Source organism: Malus domestica, chromosome 14 (assembly GCF_042453785.1).
Source record: "Malus domestica chromosome 14, GDT2T_hap1".
Lineage (NCBI taxonomy): Eukaryota > Viridiplantae > Streptophyta > Magnoliopsida > Rosales > Rosaceae > Malus > Malus domestica.
This window is the reverse complement of record NC_091674.1, coordinates 19,301,212-19,320,445: the sequence shown is the minus strand read 5'-3', so window position 1 is coordinate 19,320,445 and position 19,234 is coordinate 19,301,212. Positions and strand designations below refer to the sequence as shown.

The following is a 19,234-nucleotide window of genomic DNA, read 5'->3' as shown; positions in this document are numbered from 1 at the left end:
CTGACTATTGAGGAACCTCGTTAAAATCTTGGTGTCTTTTATATTCTGTTCTTGCATTTCATTTGATATATTTCCTATGGGTTGCTTGAGTTGGTTCCAATTGGTTTGGTGCTATCCTAGCACAACAAAGAGGAAGTCAGAAAGAGATCCAATTCTAAAACTAAAACCATACATGCAATGAGAAGATTTGGATGACAAACTCCAGTCGAAAACCAATCTAAGAGGAGATAAACAGCTAAAGTATGTCTATATAACTGTAAAAGTTCCACACCACCAGCCATCTTCTTACATAAATACACCCTAAAAATATATCAGTATGCCTATGCAAAAATAACACTACCCTTATGTCCATAAAACATTCGGTTTGGCCAAATACCACCTCAATAAACAATTAAACACAGTGGCTACAAACCAACAAAATTAACAAGAGAGAGCGAGGGAGAGGACAAGAAAAAGGCACAACATTCATCAAATTAACGCAGTACTGTTGTTAATTCATGAATGTGTACAGACATGCTCTAGTAATATAGCCATATAGTAAATCAGAGAATGTCACTACCAACCTCTAAAAAGGCGATCTTGAGTGAATTGGATGGGGGAATTCAATATTTGGGATCTTTGCCTAATTCAAAACTACCTAAATTTTAGAAGGATGATGGCTGGTAGCAGTGTCCTCAACGATAATGACGGGGTGATGGTGGTTGTGACGGCTGGGGTGTTGTCGAAGAGGAGAGAATCGACGACAGGGGTGATGGGGTGATGGCCTGGGTTTTCTGGGATGTCGTCGAGAAAGATGATGAGTGGTATCGTTGTGTTGGTTAACGGCAGTGATGGCTGGTGAGCACTGTGAGGAAAAGGATGTTGAGAGTTAGAGAGTCGAGGGACTAAGAGTCTGAGGAGGAAAGCTTTTGCGCAAAGTGCCTATTAAAAAAAATAAAAAAAACTCAGGAAATTTTTTTTTAAAAAATGGCCTATTTTTTACTATTGCACTGCCAAAATTATCACAAATGGTGCGGCGTAAGTATACATTTCGACATCGCGCAAGGTTTTTTTTTTTTAAATATTATAAATTTTACTTAATAAATATATATATACCTTTGAACTTGATGGGATACATATTGTACGAAACTAGTTTCAACGATTCAACCGTCAAACTTGTTTGTATATATTCCAATATTGCATACGCCAAAAATTGCAAAAAACAAACATTCATAGATCAAGTAACAAGACAAAACTTTTCGACGGTTATAAACAAAAAATCATCATTTAACGGTTATTGTAACTCTGATTTTGAAATTTTTTTACAGCTACACTCCTTGACCCTATATGAATACAACGAACTGATTCGATCGTCAATTTAAAATATTTACACAAGTGGATACCACAAAATCTTTTGTTATACTTAATGAAAGTATAAATAAGCTCTAAGTGTTAGGGAATCTATCGTTTTGATGGGATACGCATTCTACGAACTAATTTCAACAATCCAACTGTCAAACTTGTTTGTATACTTCGAAATTGCATATGCCAAAAATCGCAAAAAAATAAACATTCAGAGATTAAGTAATGGGATAAAACTTTTCGATAAAATCACGATTTAACAGTTATTTTAACTCTGATTTTGATGATTTTGTACAGCTACACTCCTTGACCCTATATGAATACAACGAACTGATTTGATCGTTAATTTAAAATATTTACACAAGTAGATACCACAAAATCTTATGTTATTCTTGATAAAAGTATAAATAAACTCTAAATGTTAGGGACTCTATCGTTTTGATGAGATACGCATTCTAAGAAATTAATTGCAATGATCCAACCGTTAAACTTGTTTGTATATACTTCGACATTCATACGCCAAAAATCGCAAAAAACAAACATTCAGAGATCAAGTAACGAGACAAAACTTTTCGACAATTATCAATGAAAAATCACAATTTAACAGTAATTTTAACTCGGATTTTGATGATTTTTTACAGTTACACTCCTTGATCCTATATGAATACAATGAACTAATTCAATCGTCAATTTAAAATACTTACACTAGTGAATACCACAAAATCTTATGTTATACTTAATGAAAGTATAAATAAACTCTAAGTGTTAGTGAATCTATCATTTTGATGGGTACGCATTCTACGAACTAATTTCAACGATCCAACCATCAAACTCTTTTGTATATACTTCGAGATAGCATATGCCAAAAATCACAAAAAACAAACATTCAGAGATCAAGTAATGGGACAAAACTTTTCAACGCTTATAAACGAAAAATCACGATTTAACGGTTATTTTAACTCTGATTTTGATGATTTTTTACAGCTACACTCCTTTATCCAATATGAATAGTTGAATACAATGAACTAATTCGATCGCCAATTTAAAATGAGAAAAACTAATGAAAATGGCTTGAAAACTTTGAGTTTTAACGATAAAGACAAAATAAAGGGTAAAGTGAATAGTACCAGGATTGCCTTTTTAGTGTAAAAATGTGGTTTTTCATTAAAATGAACAGTAACGGGAGCTTTTTGTTATAGTTCCCTTTAAAATATTTACACTAGCCACTTCACCCACCCGATACCTAGTTAGCCTGATGTTTCAAACCTAGAAGACTATTTGTTTTAGTATTTTCTTTTTTGTTTGAACATCTTGTATGTATATTTTCATATATTTTATAATTAAATACTTTTTCTTGGTTTATTAATTATTGTTTAGAATTTAATTACAATATTTATTAAAAATTAAATAAAAAAATTCCGAAAAAAAAAAGGTTTATGCGATGAAGAAGTAACCTTTGTCTTTGCACGACGCAGGTTACTTTTTCGTCGCACAAGCCCTTTTTTTTAAAAAAAAAATATTTTTATTTAATTTTTAATAAATATTGTAATTAAATTCTAAGTGTTTGTTGAAAGTATAAATACCATACTTTCAGCTCAAACGCTAAATCATACATTCAGATCCTACTAAATGAAGGAAAAAATACATTTCAGTTTCTTCTAGTTGGCAGTTACAATGCATGAACATTGCACATAGCTCGGACATCTACTATTTTTCTTTCAATGTTACTCAATACATAAATTGTTCTTCTGGTTCGCATTTGACAATGTTATGCAATAAATAATTGGTTTCTTGTGAATTAAGCTACAATTATTTAAAGGCATGTTGTCATGATGGGCGAGTTGATTTGCCAGACTGCTTCAAGCTCTTAACAATTTCATATTGCTTCTTGCTAATCTGAAATAGTTAAAGCACACATTCAGCAAGAGCCTCATGACAATTAGAATGTTATATATCATGACCCAGAGCAACAAGTACACAGAAAAAAGATGGCTATGTGTGTGGGGAGAGACAGAGAGAGAAAGAAGTGTCTTGTCTATGCCTTGTCTACCACCAATTTTGCAGATAACTTGTCTGCAGAACTATTAAATAATTTATTTTTATTAAACTTTCTACAAAATTCTTATGTTTATATGTTAGGATGGGGGGTTTAGTGTATGGTAAACTAAGTGCATTGGTGCCATATACGATGAGGAACTTATACCTTAGCTAGTAATTAGGATAATTCAATCTCAAGCAATCCATATCCCGGTCCAAATTATGCCCCACAAGTGGCTTGGCATGGCATTTCTAAGATGCTCTTCCATTAACCCAGTAACTTCATATCTAGAATATAAACATTCAACGCATCACAGGCTTACTCTGAAATTTCTTGAAATAAATCAAATATGAGAAACATTCACCTGTAATTAGTGACAGCAACTTGGGGCTGCACATAAGTGTAGAAGAAGATATTCTCATCTTCATCAATCAGGCAGCTGTTTTGCACGACGCCAGTCTTCGTCGCGCAAAGTTGGGAAAAAATCGGTAAAGCATTCTTGGTTTGGCGCCAAAATCGTGCGCGACGCACAAAACGTACCGAAAACGGCCTTTGTGCGACGAAGACTGGGTCACGCAAATCTGTTTTGCACGACGCAGGTGTACCTTCATAGTGTAAATGGCCTTTGCGCAACGACACTTTGCGCGACGAACACTGGGTCACACAAATCTGTTTTGCACGATGCAAGTATACCTATGTCGCGCAAAGCTGTTTTGCGCGACGCCAATCTTCGTCGCCCAAAGTGTCGTTGCGCAAGGGCCAATTGTGAGACATTTTGTGTTTTGCATCGCTCAAACATGCTTTTGTACTAGTGCAGCACAGCCACAACAACAAGTCCACCACCACTACCGCCACCTCTACCCCCATTTTTATCTTTGCACCCCAACCACCACACCCTACTATTGGCACTACCACCATTGCCGCTACCATCACCACCACCCCCGCCGCCACCACCCTCACTACCATGTCCAATTTGGTCATTGGATATATTTATATCACTCCATTAAAATTTACCAAACGCTTTTACACTTTTTTCATACTCACAACACTTTAACAAATATTGTTTATCAAACGCTTATATACTTTATTTTACAATTAATTATTCTTAAAGCACATCAATTCCAAACTGGTCTATGTTATGTGTATATTGTTGCGACAGGACTTGTGACTTGTAAACATGTGGATCATTTATGTAGACAAATCATATTTGAAGATTAAGTATTGACCAAATTCATCCGAGTAATCATGTCGGACAATAACTCTTCGATGCCTGATCAAGTTATGGGTGCAAATTTCGGCATAGTTTTGACTAATGAGTTTTGTCAAACTTGAAGTTGTAGAGTTTGTTAATGGTACAATGTGGTGCAAATTAGTGCCTCTTTTTTTATGACTAGTAATGATATTGAGAACAATATAATTTTCTCATGTTGAGGAATTTTCGTGTTGATTGAAGCCAACTTAGCTCAGCTAGAGGGCCCAGAGAGGGGGAGGGAGGTTGATCCAATATGCTTTCTATATTACTGTTTTAAACACACAGACTACCTCCTCTTCCTCCGGTGGCCTTTACACTCTTATTGTCATAAACTCTATGTACATGTAACCTACATTATCAGTGAAAACCAGAAACGGTACTAGTGTTTGGTGAGCCATGATACATGTTCTTGTGGATTTGCGTGATTACGGTATAATCTAAAGCTAGTCCAAGTACAATGTCCATGATCATCCTGTTCAGAATTACAGTTGATTAACAAGTTTAACGATAAATTAACCATATAGTCATATTAATAGATTAAAGTCATTAATTAACTAACCTGAAAACGATTTCGTATCAAAAAGAAGCATAATCAAATCAGTGAATCGTTTATTAATTAACAAATTGCTTAATTAGGTTTCAACAAGGCATCTGATTATTTAAATATTTATTTGTCATTTCTCCAAAAATAACCACATCGCTGCATGCAGATTGTTAGTTTTGCGTGCTAAAAACCCTCTTCTCCTTTGAAAATAGGCAAAATCCCCATCTCATATTTCTAACAACATAACCGTTGACTTCGTCCAAAACCCTTAAAATACCATGCACTTCCCATGCAATCACAGCCTCACAGGATCAAGCAACTCCAAACAATTTTAATAGCAGGCATGCATCTCATTGTTCTTTTAGCCGTCTTGTGTTGAAGGAAACAAGAACTAGGTTAATATTGTTATTATTATTTTTTATTATTTTATTATAATTAAGCTTCCTTCAACACCGGCTCACTAGGGAAACAAATAAATTTATGTAAGAAAAAATATATATCGAAAGATATATAGAAAGCCGGGAGGCAAGATGGAAAAGATTCAGTTTGCGGTGTTTATGGCGGCAGCGATCGGCTGCTTCTTGATGGGATCAGTGACTGCTTTCACTCACATTGTTGGAGGAAAAGAGGGCTGGTCTGTACCTGAGAACAAAACCTTCTACGAGGACTGGGCTTTCCCAAGAACCTTTGGTGTTGGTGACAGACTTGGTAAGAGAATTTCTTGTTGATTTTTCAAATTTAAGAAAGGAAAGAAAATAGCATCCATTTTCATCTTCTATATTGTACAAAAGGCTTTGAATTCCCGACTTAGGGTTCTAATCAATAATTGAACGAGTGATCTATATGATTGGCTCGAAAGGGTTTCAGTTTTGAACTCAAGCAATGAGGTTCAAAACGAAACCCTAGATTAAAATACAAACAAGGAGTTTTTGTTTGATCCTTGAAAATAATTTAAATAATTTGTTTGTACATACATTTGTAAGATACATATAATACTCGAATTTACTATTCTAAATGATTTTTGTTTTCAAATTAAACAATGAGGACGAAAATCGAAAATCCTTTGAGCTACGTACATCAAAGAAAGTTTGGCTTGGCCTACAAATTTTCAAGATTTAGGTTTATGTACTCTTAAATACCATTTGGTGTATCTATATATCTAACGATTCTTGCTTGAATGTGTCGTCCGAATTGCAGTTTTCCCCTACAGGCCAGGCTCTGGCAACGTAGTAGTCATCAACAAGGACGACTTCGACAAATGCACACAGAAGAATGTCATTTACATGTACTACTACGGACCAACCATCCTCAACCTCACAGCACCAGGTGACCACTACTACTACAGTGGCGTCGGCAAGCACTGCGAGTTTGGCCAAAAGCTCCACATCAAGGTCGTCAACAAGCCCGGATCGTCTGGCAAGATTTCCCCATTCAAGCTTGTTTCCAAGGTCAAAGAGACCACCGCTGGCGCGCCTGCCCCCGTCACAGATGCGCCTGCTCATGCTCCTTCCTCAGCCATCACCATTCAAAATGTTGGCATGGCTTCTGGTTTATTGACCGTCTTCTTTTCTCTCTTGATGTAAATAGAGATTATATGTACTTTGTGATATTGCCCTTGACAAAGTAATTTTATGAGATATATCATCCGTACTATAATTAAGAGAAAATTCTTTGTCAAACATTGTACTGGAAAATGGATTTTTATCCCTATGACATTAAATAATCTTAATAATTCATCTAAAACCTTAAATTACTATTTCATTATATTTATATCGAATCCTACTTTAGATTATTTATAATGGGCTAAATTGGATTAATGGTCCCCATGGTGATAGGTTAGTAGGAAGATAACCCTAGTGGTGAAAAAATTCGGATTTAAACCCTCATGGTGAAGTTTTGTTAGGATTTAATCCCAAAATTAACATTTCCGTTAGAATTTTCAATTTTGAGAGCTACTTTTCCTCTCTTTGTTTTTTTTTTTCCAAGATATTTTTGTTAGAAGGAATGCAGGTAAAATTCTAACACCAGTCACCACCATCACCAACTCCAACCCCAAAATTTCACACCCTTTTCTTTTCCTACACTTCTTCTAATCCCGGATTTTGTTTCTCATAAATGTTAGCCTTATTAGGTTATACAATTAAAACACAAACGAATGAGTGACTAACCTGATTTCAATGGCGGCCATGGAAGTTGAAACCAAAAGTAGCAAAGCACGACAACACCAAGATCTTCTATAAACTCCTAGCCGAATACAACTACTCTATGGGAAGCATTGTGTTGTGTTTCTAGGGCTTATAGGGACCGGTGTTTATATGTATAGGCTAAAAGCCAGGGTTTCCATCTATAAAGGAAACCTAAACTTACTTTCTTAGCCTCATAATTATAGTCAATTAAGGATTCCATCAATCATATTTCCAATATAAGACACATTATATAGGATTAATATCCTTAAGAGATCGAATCACAATCAACATTATTTCTCCAACATTACATTCCTATTACATGTAGTACACCACTTAAAGGTTGATTATATTGAATAAATCCAACATTCTCCCACTTGGTCTACAAAATGTAATATTCATGTTTATACTTGAGATTGGAGACTAATGTCTCTTTAGTGGGCATGTAACAGTGATTACATCTCGTCCTTAATGCAGTTTCTATCAAATGCATTTCTCAACATGGAACTAACAAGGTTGTAGGGTTGACACAATCCAGAACCTTCATAATCACACATGCTAAGATCCTCATTCACATGAAACACAAATTATGATCAAGAGATGAAACTTTAAATAAACTTTAAGTTAACCAAAATGTCTTACTTTATATCATCTCAGGTCCACCTTATTGTAACACACAAATTACACTTTTACGCTTTTTCGAAGCCTTAAATCTGCCAATGCAGATATCCTTCATCTAATGAAACCACCATAACCTGCAGGCGTGAGTACATCTCAAAACAATCACGCATCACTTTCAATAAACCAATAACAAGCACACATACAATGTTTGAAGCCAACAGACACAACTGAAAGTACTAAATAGGCACATGTCCAAGTAAAATACCCAGAAGCTTCATAAAACAAACTAATCCAACACTTATAAGCAAATGAATTAACATGTTTTTTACACTGATCTATGCACTTTACCAGTTACTTTAATGGTGATTTCCAACACCTGTGGGCAGATGGAAATCCTCACAACTAACGCATAGATCAGACCATGCCATGCCATTTAGTATGCAGTTTGATAACAACTTGATATCCGACATATATTTCATCAGATAAATGACTAGCACACAAAAATGTGACTTAATGAATCCAACTGAAGATTAAACTGAATACATGGATTCTATACATACATTATAGGTCATCTGCAAATGTAAGGCATTACTAACACAAAACTCAATCTCCCACTGATCTACAACATTGTTACTTAATTTGCAAATCAATACTCAAATCATACTTTTGAAAATATGCCTTTGGGAATAGCCTTACTCAGTCAATGAATGCATATTACCTTAATGAAAGGTACAACTAAGCATGAAAGCATTCACCACTGTTACACAAAAAACATGTATCCAACAACCATCTTATATGTATTAATAATTTCACATTTATGCTAAGTCCTTATGAGCCTCAAAACAAATGATCAACCAAGAAATCCAAATGATTCCAAATAACAGAAAAATGTACGCATATACCAAGTATCCATTCATGCAACTTAAACATATTATAGACATTCAAGTAACACAAATTCATGGAAGATAGAATAACGCCTTAATAGATTCATGCAAATCCACTTAGTGCTCAAAATTTTAGAACAACTCCCACAAAGTTTTCAGAATTTATACTTGCAAATAAGTTAACGAGTGTGAAGCCCAATATTTGTTCACTAATTCTCCCACTTGGGCAAACACTCTTTTAAAGATGTACCTAAATAAAACTGCTTTATATTTGGACATAATAAAATAGACATTACAACCAACATAAAGTTGTCAAACAGAATTTCAGCAACGAGTTACACTTACTTTAGAATTAATCATAATTAATTTATAAGCTTGATTGCTACCAAATTTATACTGATCAAAATAGACATACTTATCTTCATAAAATAAAAATATACAGCCATTTTGGGTCAAAATAGTAGTCTAAAGTCACGTCTCAAAAAGACTAATACAATCTGCCAGTAAAACTGCTGTACGAGCATGGGTTACTAGTAAATTCACCATAATTAACATACATGGCAGAAAATTACCAAACTTTGCAGACATATAGTAGACATCTATATGTTGAACATATCCAAAATTCAGATCATTGTGACCATTAGATGTGTCGTTCACCTGATTTAAATCAAGTGACATAATCTGCTGGAACCAATTATGTGCATCTATCATGATTTTATGCATCCATAACAAACTCAATTTCATATCATTTCAATTTCAATGTCCAAAGGAAACTTTAGTAGTCAAATTTCATCCTCTAAACCGACATCATAGTTCAAATTGAAAAGATTTACAAGCATAAGATTTAAACAATGCGTACCTTAGCAATCCTTGATTAACATTCATGGGTCCAATACTTTGTATCAAGAAGTCTCATGAAGAGACACAAAATACGTCATGATGCAACTGATTTCCATGCCTTAAAACCACAACCTATTATGGGGCTCATAGTGGAAATATTTGCAACTGATGGCATGGAACTTTATCCCCAATAAACTTCATGAAACTAGGTTAATTTACACCTATAGGCAGAAAATTAACTAGTTTCTAGTACTAGATTTTATGTCTCAAGAGTACCTTCATGAAAAACTTCAACACCTATGGGCAGATGAAGCTTTCACTACTCTTATGAAATAAAACCCATACCATGCCATCATAATTAAACTAAAAGAAACAATCCACACTTGGGGGCTGAAGATTATCGCTTTTATTCTAATTAAGATGCAATGTTGATCAAAATAACTTAAAAACCATAGTCCCAGCATCAAATAAGTGGCTATGGCTTGCTTAGTTGACAAGACATTGATCAACTCTGCCCTGAAACAATACAAGAAGTCACATGGATTAATTAAATGTAAGTGACAAAATTATTATAACCTGATTCGAGCTTCGAGTCTTGCCAACAAATGGCACTAATTCCTTCATGATTCCCTTTGACATTAAATTAATCTCAATAAACCTGACAGCATACTTGAAAGAGATTAATCACATATAGAACAAGTTTCATTCCACCACATGAATGTCAATACTTATCATTATGGAGTCAATTACTTAAAAGCTAAATTGCTCAAATGTTTTCTTAAGTTAAACATGTTCCTTTCCTTTTTATATATTCCTTTCCGTAGTACAAAACTACTAAACATAGCATTAAAATCATGCATTAGCTTTGTAAATACCAAATTAAATAGAAGGAACAACCAAAATTATTTTCTTCCATAGAAAACATCTCCAATATATGCCCTACATTAGCCTTGAAAAGTTTCTTTTCTTCTCCCCTTATGACACATAAAAATTTACTAATCAAAGCACTGTTTAAATTCTTTAGGCATAGGAAAAATCACAAACAATAATACATGTTTGAAAATTCATGCTTATCAATTAAGCCACATACTTTGAATGGATTACATACCTCATGCCTTCATATGTTCACCACTTCTTTGTAAACATATATATAATCACATGACCAACCAAAGTTCTCATATAAGAATAGATAAAAATACAAATGAGTATTGTCACATAATTACTACAAACCTTATTCATTTGTATATTACCCTTGTTCTTGTCACTGGATACTTTCTGTCATTCTCAGCCAATCCACAAATTATACATCAATTTTTCATAGTTAACTAGTCATGTATAATTTAAATGACTATTGAGATAGGAAAGCAAATTATAGAAAACCCGATTGATTAGGCATGTAGGTTTCTTACACTGTTAATGGCATACAATTTTATCCACATCTCATGAAAAATTGGTTCAAGCAAATTAGTTACAATTTATCATATGCCATGTTCACGGAAAAATTAGAAGAAATTGTGTCACCTTACACATCCTTGAAACAAACAGCCATATCCGTGATGCTCTAGATGCAATAACAAAAGTTGCCAAAATTTATATTGACCTGCTTTCAAATATAGACATATATAAACTTAGCATATGCATGCATTCCTGCAACACAACTTTAACATATGTTCTCACAATCATAGGTAGGCACAACATATCCCAATAGTATTGATAAATTATAGGATATGACTAGGGATGGACAAATACCCATCGGTTATGGGTAACGGCGGTTACCCACCCATATAAATTTCACTGTTACGATTATGGGTAACCGTTTAGATAAATAAACGGTTATGAGTATAACCATTTACCCGCGAAATTTAAATGGGCGGTTATGGGTATTAACCGCGGTTATAAACGGGTAACCATTTACCCATTTATTTTATATATGTAAAATTAACACAAACCATGTTCCCTATCGGACAAAACTTAAATCAATGCTATTGACTATAGTGCATGATTTCTATAGCTAATATAATATAGTTTTTCCTAACCACTTTAAATTTCATGGTCCATTATATATATTATGTTAATACTTTACATTCCGAGTCAAATAACCCAAGAATATTGTCTTTTAACAGTTTTCGTAACCCAAGAATACTTAGCAAATTTTATATTACCTTCATTGCTAACAGTTAAAAATATCGTCTGTAATCTATTATTTCAATTATTTGAATGGTATATGGACTTAAAAAATTAAAATGCAGAAATGTATGATGAATGTACCTATAACGGTGTTTAATTGTTAGATAAACAAAATTATGACAAATTTTTTTTTTTTAATTTTCAAGTTGTTAAAAAACACGTAGACGGGTGAAAAATGAGTAAATGGTAAAAAAGAAAGGATAAACGGGTTTAAAAATGATAAATGGGTAAACGGGTACTAAATGGTTACGGTTAAATGGGTACACGGTTATAAGTATGATTAACCGTTTATAAACGGCTATGGGTATGGGTATAACCGTTTAGACAATTACCCAACGGGTAAACGGTTATGCGGGTTTGAGAATAAACGGTTATTGATAAATAACCGTGGTTACCCGCCCACCATAACCGTTGCCCATCCCTAGATATGACATTCCGTCTCCTACAATCAGAAAGATGTCATGACATGGTTGGATTTTGCGAGAACAATATAACATTTCATGAATCCAACATAATAGAGCCCGCCTTGAAACCCTTGAGGCGGTGCCGCGATAGGCCGCAGCCGCTGGCTGTGTAAAGAGGAACCCCAACCTCATGGCTTCAACTTATGCATAAGCAGTATATGGTCAACCAAAATATTAGCATTAAAATTGAAATAAAAACTCTGAAATATTCCATGCTTTTCAATCCTAGTTAATCCAATGAATTGACTAATCAAATTTTCTTTATCATTCCCTTATTAGAACTATTGGTGGTAATCAAATTTGACTAATCATATATATTGGCTTTTAAAAATTACATGTGCTTGCTTGATCAAATTACTAGCAACTTCCAGACTTTGGTAGTTCAACTAAAACAAATTATATGCAAAAGGGCCTGCATAAAAATGCCATCAATCTGACCATATATTATATGTAATTATAATAGGTATAATCTGGAAAACTGTTGGAATTCGAAGCAATCATCACCATATAAATTTTATACTTCAATCCATGTGTTGGATCCCACTGCAAAATATTTACATATTAGCACGATATACAAATGTATATATATATATATATATATATATATATATATATATATATATATATATATATATGCTTCTCCAAATTTCAATATGATTATAGGATTGAAACACGGTTTATAGCTATTTCTGATAAAAAAAATTCAAATTCGTGCCATAAGATTAATTAGTGAGAAATAATCTTGATACCATGAACAACACAATCGTAAGCCCCGTCGGCCTGTGCTCTTTAACCGACCTCTATCTGTGATTTTTTTAATATTTAACTAACACTTGAATTTAGGATCAAAAGGAACTGATCATAGAATATAGCTGAACATATCATATTAGTACGCCAAGGATATGGAATCACACTTGAATTTAAGACCAAAATTCAGTTTATGTATTTTGTAAAACAACTCTATGTATTGTCGAACTTAATAGGTTTTAATTATATAACCAGAGGCTCTGATACCAACTGTTAGCCTTATTAGGTTATACAATTAAAACACAAATGAATGAGTAACTGACCTGATTTCAATGATGGCCATGGAAGTTGAAACCAAAAGTAGCAGAGCATGGCAACACCAAGATCTTCTATAAACTCCTAGCCGAATACAACTACTATATGGGAAGCATTGTATTGTGTTTCTAGGGCTTATAGGGACCGGTGTTTATATATATAGGCTAAAAGATAGGGTTTCCATCCATATAGGAAACCTAAACTTACTTTCTTAGCCTCTAAGTTAAGTATCATAATTAGGGCTGGGTTCGGTTCTTTTCGGTTCGGTTTTTTGCCAAAACCGAAACCAAACCGAAATTTCGGTTCGGTTCGGTTCGGCCCATATTTTTTTCGGTTTTTTTCGGTTCGGTTTTTTTTTCGGTTCGGTTTTTTCGGTTCGGTTTCGGTTTTTTTTCGGTTTTTTTTTTTTTTCCTCCAAAAAATGAAAATTTAGATGTTATCCATAAGAGATTTACAACCCACCAACTGAACAAAACCCACATAAATGTTTCAAAGAATTAGACTTTCTAAGACCCTTTTGGAGCAACAAAGTAAAAACCCAGAAAACTTTACCTTGCAAATCCAACAACCAGAGAAATGAAACCAGGTGGGCCTGCAAATTTTCCCGAGAAACAAACAGAAAAAAACAGGTCCAGTAACCTAAACAAACATCTGAGACAAGTGATATGATTCAGTACTTCTAAACTCCACCTTCTGTTATGAACTTATGTTTGCATACTGCTGTACTTTTTGGCATTGGGTTGTAAAGAACAATTAACAGCTACTTCATTGCTTCATCCAGCATCCCGAAAAATGTAAATGCTTCATCCAGAATTTAATCACCAGTGCAGACATGGCGAGAGTGCAGAACAAGCAAGCATCACAGTGCAGAACCAAATTTTTTTTTTTTCTCAAATCGAAGATTAGATTAAACGCCAAATCCATTAAAGCATAATCAAAACTAAAGTGCTTAACTTGACAGTCGCTAATTTCATTTCAATAACAAAAACACGAACCCAAATGAAATCGATCGAAATCAATCGACGTTTTGCATGATATCCTCTGCGGTGAACTTGGTGCCTTTGTCCTTGTCAGCGACGGCGCGGCCCTTGGCCTTGCGGTCCAGCAGAGACTTGCGGTCCTTGTCGAGGCGGAGCTTGGTGATGACGACCTTGGAGGGGTTGATGCCGACATTGACGGTGGACCCGTTCACCTTCTCTCGGGTGATCCGCTCGATGTGGACCTCGTCGTCCTTGCGCACCGGCATCGATCGGACATCTGGAGGAGAGGAGGCTCGGCGAGAGAGAGGAGGCTCGGCTGCGCTGGGTTGGGGTTACACTGGAGGAGAGGAGGCTGGGAACGAGAGAGAGGAAGGGAATGAAAAAAAATAAAAGGTATGGGTATGGTTGCTAGGGTTAAAGGGTTAAAGGGTTTTGTTAAGTTCTCCAAAAAATAAAAAAACATCTCAGACATCCTGGAGGATCGAACCCGTGCCTTGGGGCTTGAAAAGGTTCACCGAAACCAACTTAGCAACAAGGTATGTTTTGTTATGATTGCATGACTAAACTATTTATAATATTTAAAAAAAAATTAAATATATATATCGGTTCGGTTCGGTTTGGTTCGGTTTCCGAACCTCAAAAACCGAAACCGAACCAGTTAGATTCGGTTCGGTTCGGTTTGACAGTTTCGGTTCAGTGTTTTTTCGGTTCGGTTTTTTTCGGCCTCGGTTCGGTTTGGTTTTCGGTTTTTTTCGGTTTTCGGTTTTTTGAACCCACCCCTAATCATAATTATAGTCAATTAAGGATTCCATCAATCCTATTTCCAATATAAGACACATGATATAGGATTAATATCTTTAAGAGATCAAATCACAATCAACATTATTTCTCCAATATTACATTTCTATTACATGTAGTAGACCACTTAAAGGTTGATTTATATTGGATAAATCCAACCATAAATACTCATGCCCTTTTCTTGGTTTTCATTTTTTTCAATTTTACCCTTCTCTCACCTATGTATTCTCTTCTCTTACTCTTCTTTTCCCCTCCTTTCTCGTGTTCGTCGCTTCGACTGGTTATTGTTGTTCGTCATCTATGGATAAATCTGTAATCTTGTTGTATATCGCTGCCTTGGCAACTTCGCTACGATTAGTTTCTTTGTCTTCTGTTCTATGCCCTCACGACTCCGATTTCTTGATTTCTTTTATTTTGGAGCTGAAAATGATTAGTTAATTAACTCATATGTTCCATAACTATAGCTATGACTCTATGATTTGGGTGCTGGGATGCAGATAAATATCCATTGGTTTGCTCCAGGTTGAAAGTCTGGAGAGAAAATGAGAGAGAGAGAGAGAGAGAGATGGGATGCAAAGAACCAGGTGGGGAGAGGCAGAACCAAAGAATCAAGGTGGAAATGTTAATGGAAGTTGATGTCAATGTTAATTTTGGGTTTGAATCCTACTGAAGCTTCACCATGAGGGCTTAAATCCAAATTTTTTTACCACGGGGTTATCATCGGATTAACCTACCACCACAGGGACCATTAATCCAATTTAACCTTTATAATGCTTAGGCCTTTCTCAGCAAGTAAAAAATTTTGAGTTTAATTCTTGTAGAATATATAGCTTTTAGAATTACTAAACTTTCACATGACAAAAACAATGTTATAGGAATCAAACGCATACGATCTGATTTTCATATATTGTGATCAAATTCACATAAACTACTATGAAAAACCTTAACAACTCTTAGATTAACAATGTGAAAAGGCAGAGACTTGACCCTTGAGAATGGACAAATGCTGTTCATCACTGAATAAGGTTTGGGTATGGTTTCAAAGGAAATGGACCACCAGTTTAGCCCATTAATATTCCAACTAGACAGGCCTTCAAACTTTAACCCAAGCCCAAGGGCAGAGTATCGATAATTTTCAAAATCATTTTGAGAACGTGTACAATGGAAGAGGATTCATATTGTAGATCCACTCAAATTTTGGTTTTAAACTCATTTTGGCCGCAAAAAATTCAGCTTCTTCTGTGAGATAAATTACATTATAACACGTGTACATATATACTTTCTAGGGTTTTTATCACAAACAGTTTTTTAAATTGACTCAACTCATCAAGATGGTTCCTAAAATTGAAAATCGATCAATGTAATCCTGAAAATACGTGTCGAAAATCAATGTGATCTTTTCGTCACAATTCCATAAAAAATTATGTTATATGCTGATGTAGCACATAAATAGATCCCACAAGACTAATTAATATTGTCATGTGGATTAGAAATACTTTAAAATAATAATAAAAAAAACAATTTTTATTTTTGGATAATTAAAAAAACAAAAACAAAAACAAAAAAAAAAAAAAAAACAGTCATCTTCTTCTCCCACCCCAGGAAGCTGCACCCCTCCACTTTAGCTCCGAATCAGGAACTATATGCATGATATCCAGAAGCCCAAAGCCCCTAATATTGCACCCACCACACAATGAAGCAACACATCCCCAAAATTCAAATACAAAATTCAAACATTAAATCGAAAATGTAATAAAATAAATTAGAAATTGTGAAATTACGGGAAGAAAAAGCAAATTAATGGAGGAATTACCGTCGGAATGCGCATCCCAACCTCTGTCATAAGTAAGTCGATGTCGTCGATGATCAGAGGGTACCTGGGCTCCAACCTGTGCCGGTCGAACCCGTACCCAACCCTAAAAGGCAAAAGATTGGACGAAGTGGCGGAAGTTGGAGCTTGGTCGACCTCGAAGGCCGTTCTCGCAGAGGCGCAAACGACAAGTCTGCTCCTGTGATTACTCATGAGAAGAAGAAGATGATGAACAGTCATCTTCTTTTTTTTTTCCTTTTTTTTAAGTTTTTAATTATTTAAATATTTTAAGTCCACATAGCAATATTGAATTATATTTGTGGAACTCAGTTACGTGCCACATCAGCACATAACATAATTTTTTACGGAATTGTAATGGAATGATCACATTGATTTGCGACACCAATTTTCAAGGATTACATTGATTGATTTTCAATTTCAATGATCATTTTGATGAGATGAGTCAATTTCAAGAACCATTTGTGATAAAAACCCTACTCTCTATATGTTTGTAAAAAGTCATTTCATCAAATATGTCATTTATAGGTAAGAAAGAATAACAACTTAATCGTAAAAAACAAACCAGTATTCCTTTTAACCTCACATTGTTCTGTGCACATCTTTGTTTCTACTAGCTGAAAAATTCACAATGGTTAGATGAGATATGGCATAACACATTTTGAGGACATGAAAAAAGGAATAAAATTTGGATAAACAAAAAGAAACCAGCAAGAAAAAGGAAAAGACATTTGGATAAAGAGAACAAAAGCAAGATTGAAAGTGCAAAAAAGAAACTCAAAAGAAGTGCCTGGTTGGAGTGGAGAAGGACTTGTATAGTATAAGCACGCTGCTACGGTGACGTTTCATACCAACAATACAAAAATATATGTCAATTCTCATCACATGTCTTTGTATAATTAGCATGAAACGTCAATGTAACAGTGTACTCATGTCATACAAATTGCTCTCACAAATGAGTTGAATGATATTACAATAAATATCATCCATCCATGCATTAAAGCTCATGTGAGATCTCAATGTCCTCCAAAATCCAAATGTATTCGAATCCAGTGTGGAGACCCACAGAGGAAATCTAACTCAATATTCTGCATCATCACTCTTGGTGTCGGGTTGTTGCTCAACTTGGCTCCCATTTGACACTACCTGCCTGATTTTCCGCCCGCATTGCATGATAATACACACTTTTGGTCTGAAATTTTTAATTTCTGCATTTATTCTTACCGCAAATATCGTTGTACGGATTTGATTTTTTGGAAAAGGGAAGCCAGCAGCTAGCTAGATATTTAGATTTGGGGACAACCTCAAATAAATGGAGTGGTTTCATAATTTTATGCATGGTCACTCTCTAAACTTAGTCCTCTTTTCCTTTAATTCTATACCTAAAATAATAATACCCAGCTATTGGTCAAAATTCTAGTTTTCTTCGTGACATTGAAAGATATCTCAATTTTGAATATTTCTTTCCTGTTGATTGGAAAGCAAGTAAAAATACTTAAAGATGTGTTGTTAACCTTAAGTGATGACGACCATGAAAGTTTGTGATGGTTATAAAAAGCACGTCTGTTCATTTTGCATGCAATTAGTTTTTTTTTTTTATAAGCATGTTAAAGTATTACTTAAAAGTATTTGGACGTGTTTTGTTAGATCATCTCTAACCCAACTAAATGCTAAATGATTAGACTCCAGACGGTGACAAAAGTACGAGCTTCCAGCTTATTTGGGTTTTTATTTGCTTGGTGAACTAATCTCACGGTTTGGGGTTGTTTCTTGTCTAAGGATGTGAAGGTAAAAAGTCCTATAACAGTAAAGGAAAAACCTTGTAAGGGCTTATAAGATGTTAGGCTACTCCCCATATTGCAATTGATTTTATGGTGGAACCCCAACTTTTTCGTGGCATCAGCGCAAGTTGGCCCATATGTGAAGTCTGACGGTCACACGTGCTTCATGTCACCCTAATTGTGTTATATGTGTGTTTGGCTTGAATTCGCCACATGTGAGGTGTGTGTAAAGATGTGAAGGTAAAAGAGTCTCATATCGGTAAAAAGACAACCTTGCAAGGGCTTATAAGAAATTGAGTTACTTTCCATATTACCAATTAGTTTTATGGTGAAAGCCTAACTACTTCATCTTGCAGAGTACATTTAATGGCTAGAGAAAATGATTTCAATTAGTGTAGCGATGTGGACTATGGCACTGGAGTTTTATACCC

The 19,234-nt window shown here is 34.8% G+C and overlaps 2 protein-coding genes and 1 long non-coding RNA gene across 3 annotated transcripts; 1 reads left to right on the top strand and 2 right to left on the bottom strand.

Moving 5' to 3' along the window:
• The first annotated feature begins 5,491 nt into the window (after nucleotides 1-5,491).
• Nucleotides 5,492-6,925, top strand: LOC114820830 (umecyanin-like). The gene is made up of 2 exons (XM_029092076.2): nucleotides 5,492-5,883; nucleotides 6,373-6,925. The coding sequence occupies exons 1-2, from the start codon at nucleotides 5,706-5,708 to the stop codon at nucleotides 6,756-6,758; spliced, it is 564 nt and encodes a 187-aa protein (XP_028947909.1). The 5' UTR covers nucleotides 5,492-5,705; the 3' UTR covers nucleotides 6,759-6,925.
• Nucleotides 6,926-14,431: 7,506 nt separating this feature from the next.
• On the bottom strand, nucleotides 14,432-14,662 carry LOC103455297 (large ribosomal subunit protein uL24z-like). The gene has a single exon (XM_008394884.2). It carries the CDS (start codon nucleotides 14,660-14,662, stop codon nucleotides 14,432-14,434), a length of 231 nt encoding a protein of 76 aa, XP_008393106.2.
• A 2,041-nt stretch (nucleotides 14,663-16,703) lies between these two features.
• Nucleotides 16,704-17,193, bottom strand: LOC139191578 (uncharacterized). The gene is made up of 2 exons (XR_011575658.1): nucleotides 17,008-17,193; nucleotides 16,704-16,865 (listed from the first exon to the last, which is right to left on the bottom strand). It is a non-coding gene; the product is annotated as an uncharacterized lncRNA (long non-coding RNA).
• Between the last annotated feature and the right edge of the window lie 2,041 nt (nucleotides 17,194-19,234).

What these genes read in the sequence shown, in the direction of transcription:
- LOC103455297 (XM_008394884.2), bottom strand. Translation starts at nt 14,662, where the DNA reads ATGCCGGTGCGCAAGGACGACGAGGTCCACATCGAGCGGATCACCCGA.
- LOC114820830 (XM_029092076.2), top strand. Translation starts at nt 5,706, where the DNA reads ATGGAAAAGATTCAGTTTGCGGTGTTTATGGCGGCAGCGATCGGCTGC. An exon ending in TGGTGTTGGTGACAGACTTG is followed by an intron (nt 5,884 to 6,372) that starts GTAAGAGAATTT and finishes TCCGAATTGCAG; the next exon opens with TTTTCCCCTACAGGCCAGGC.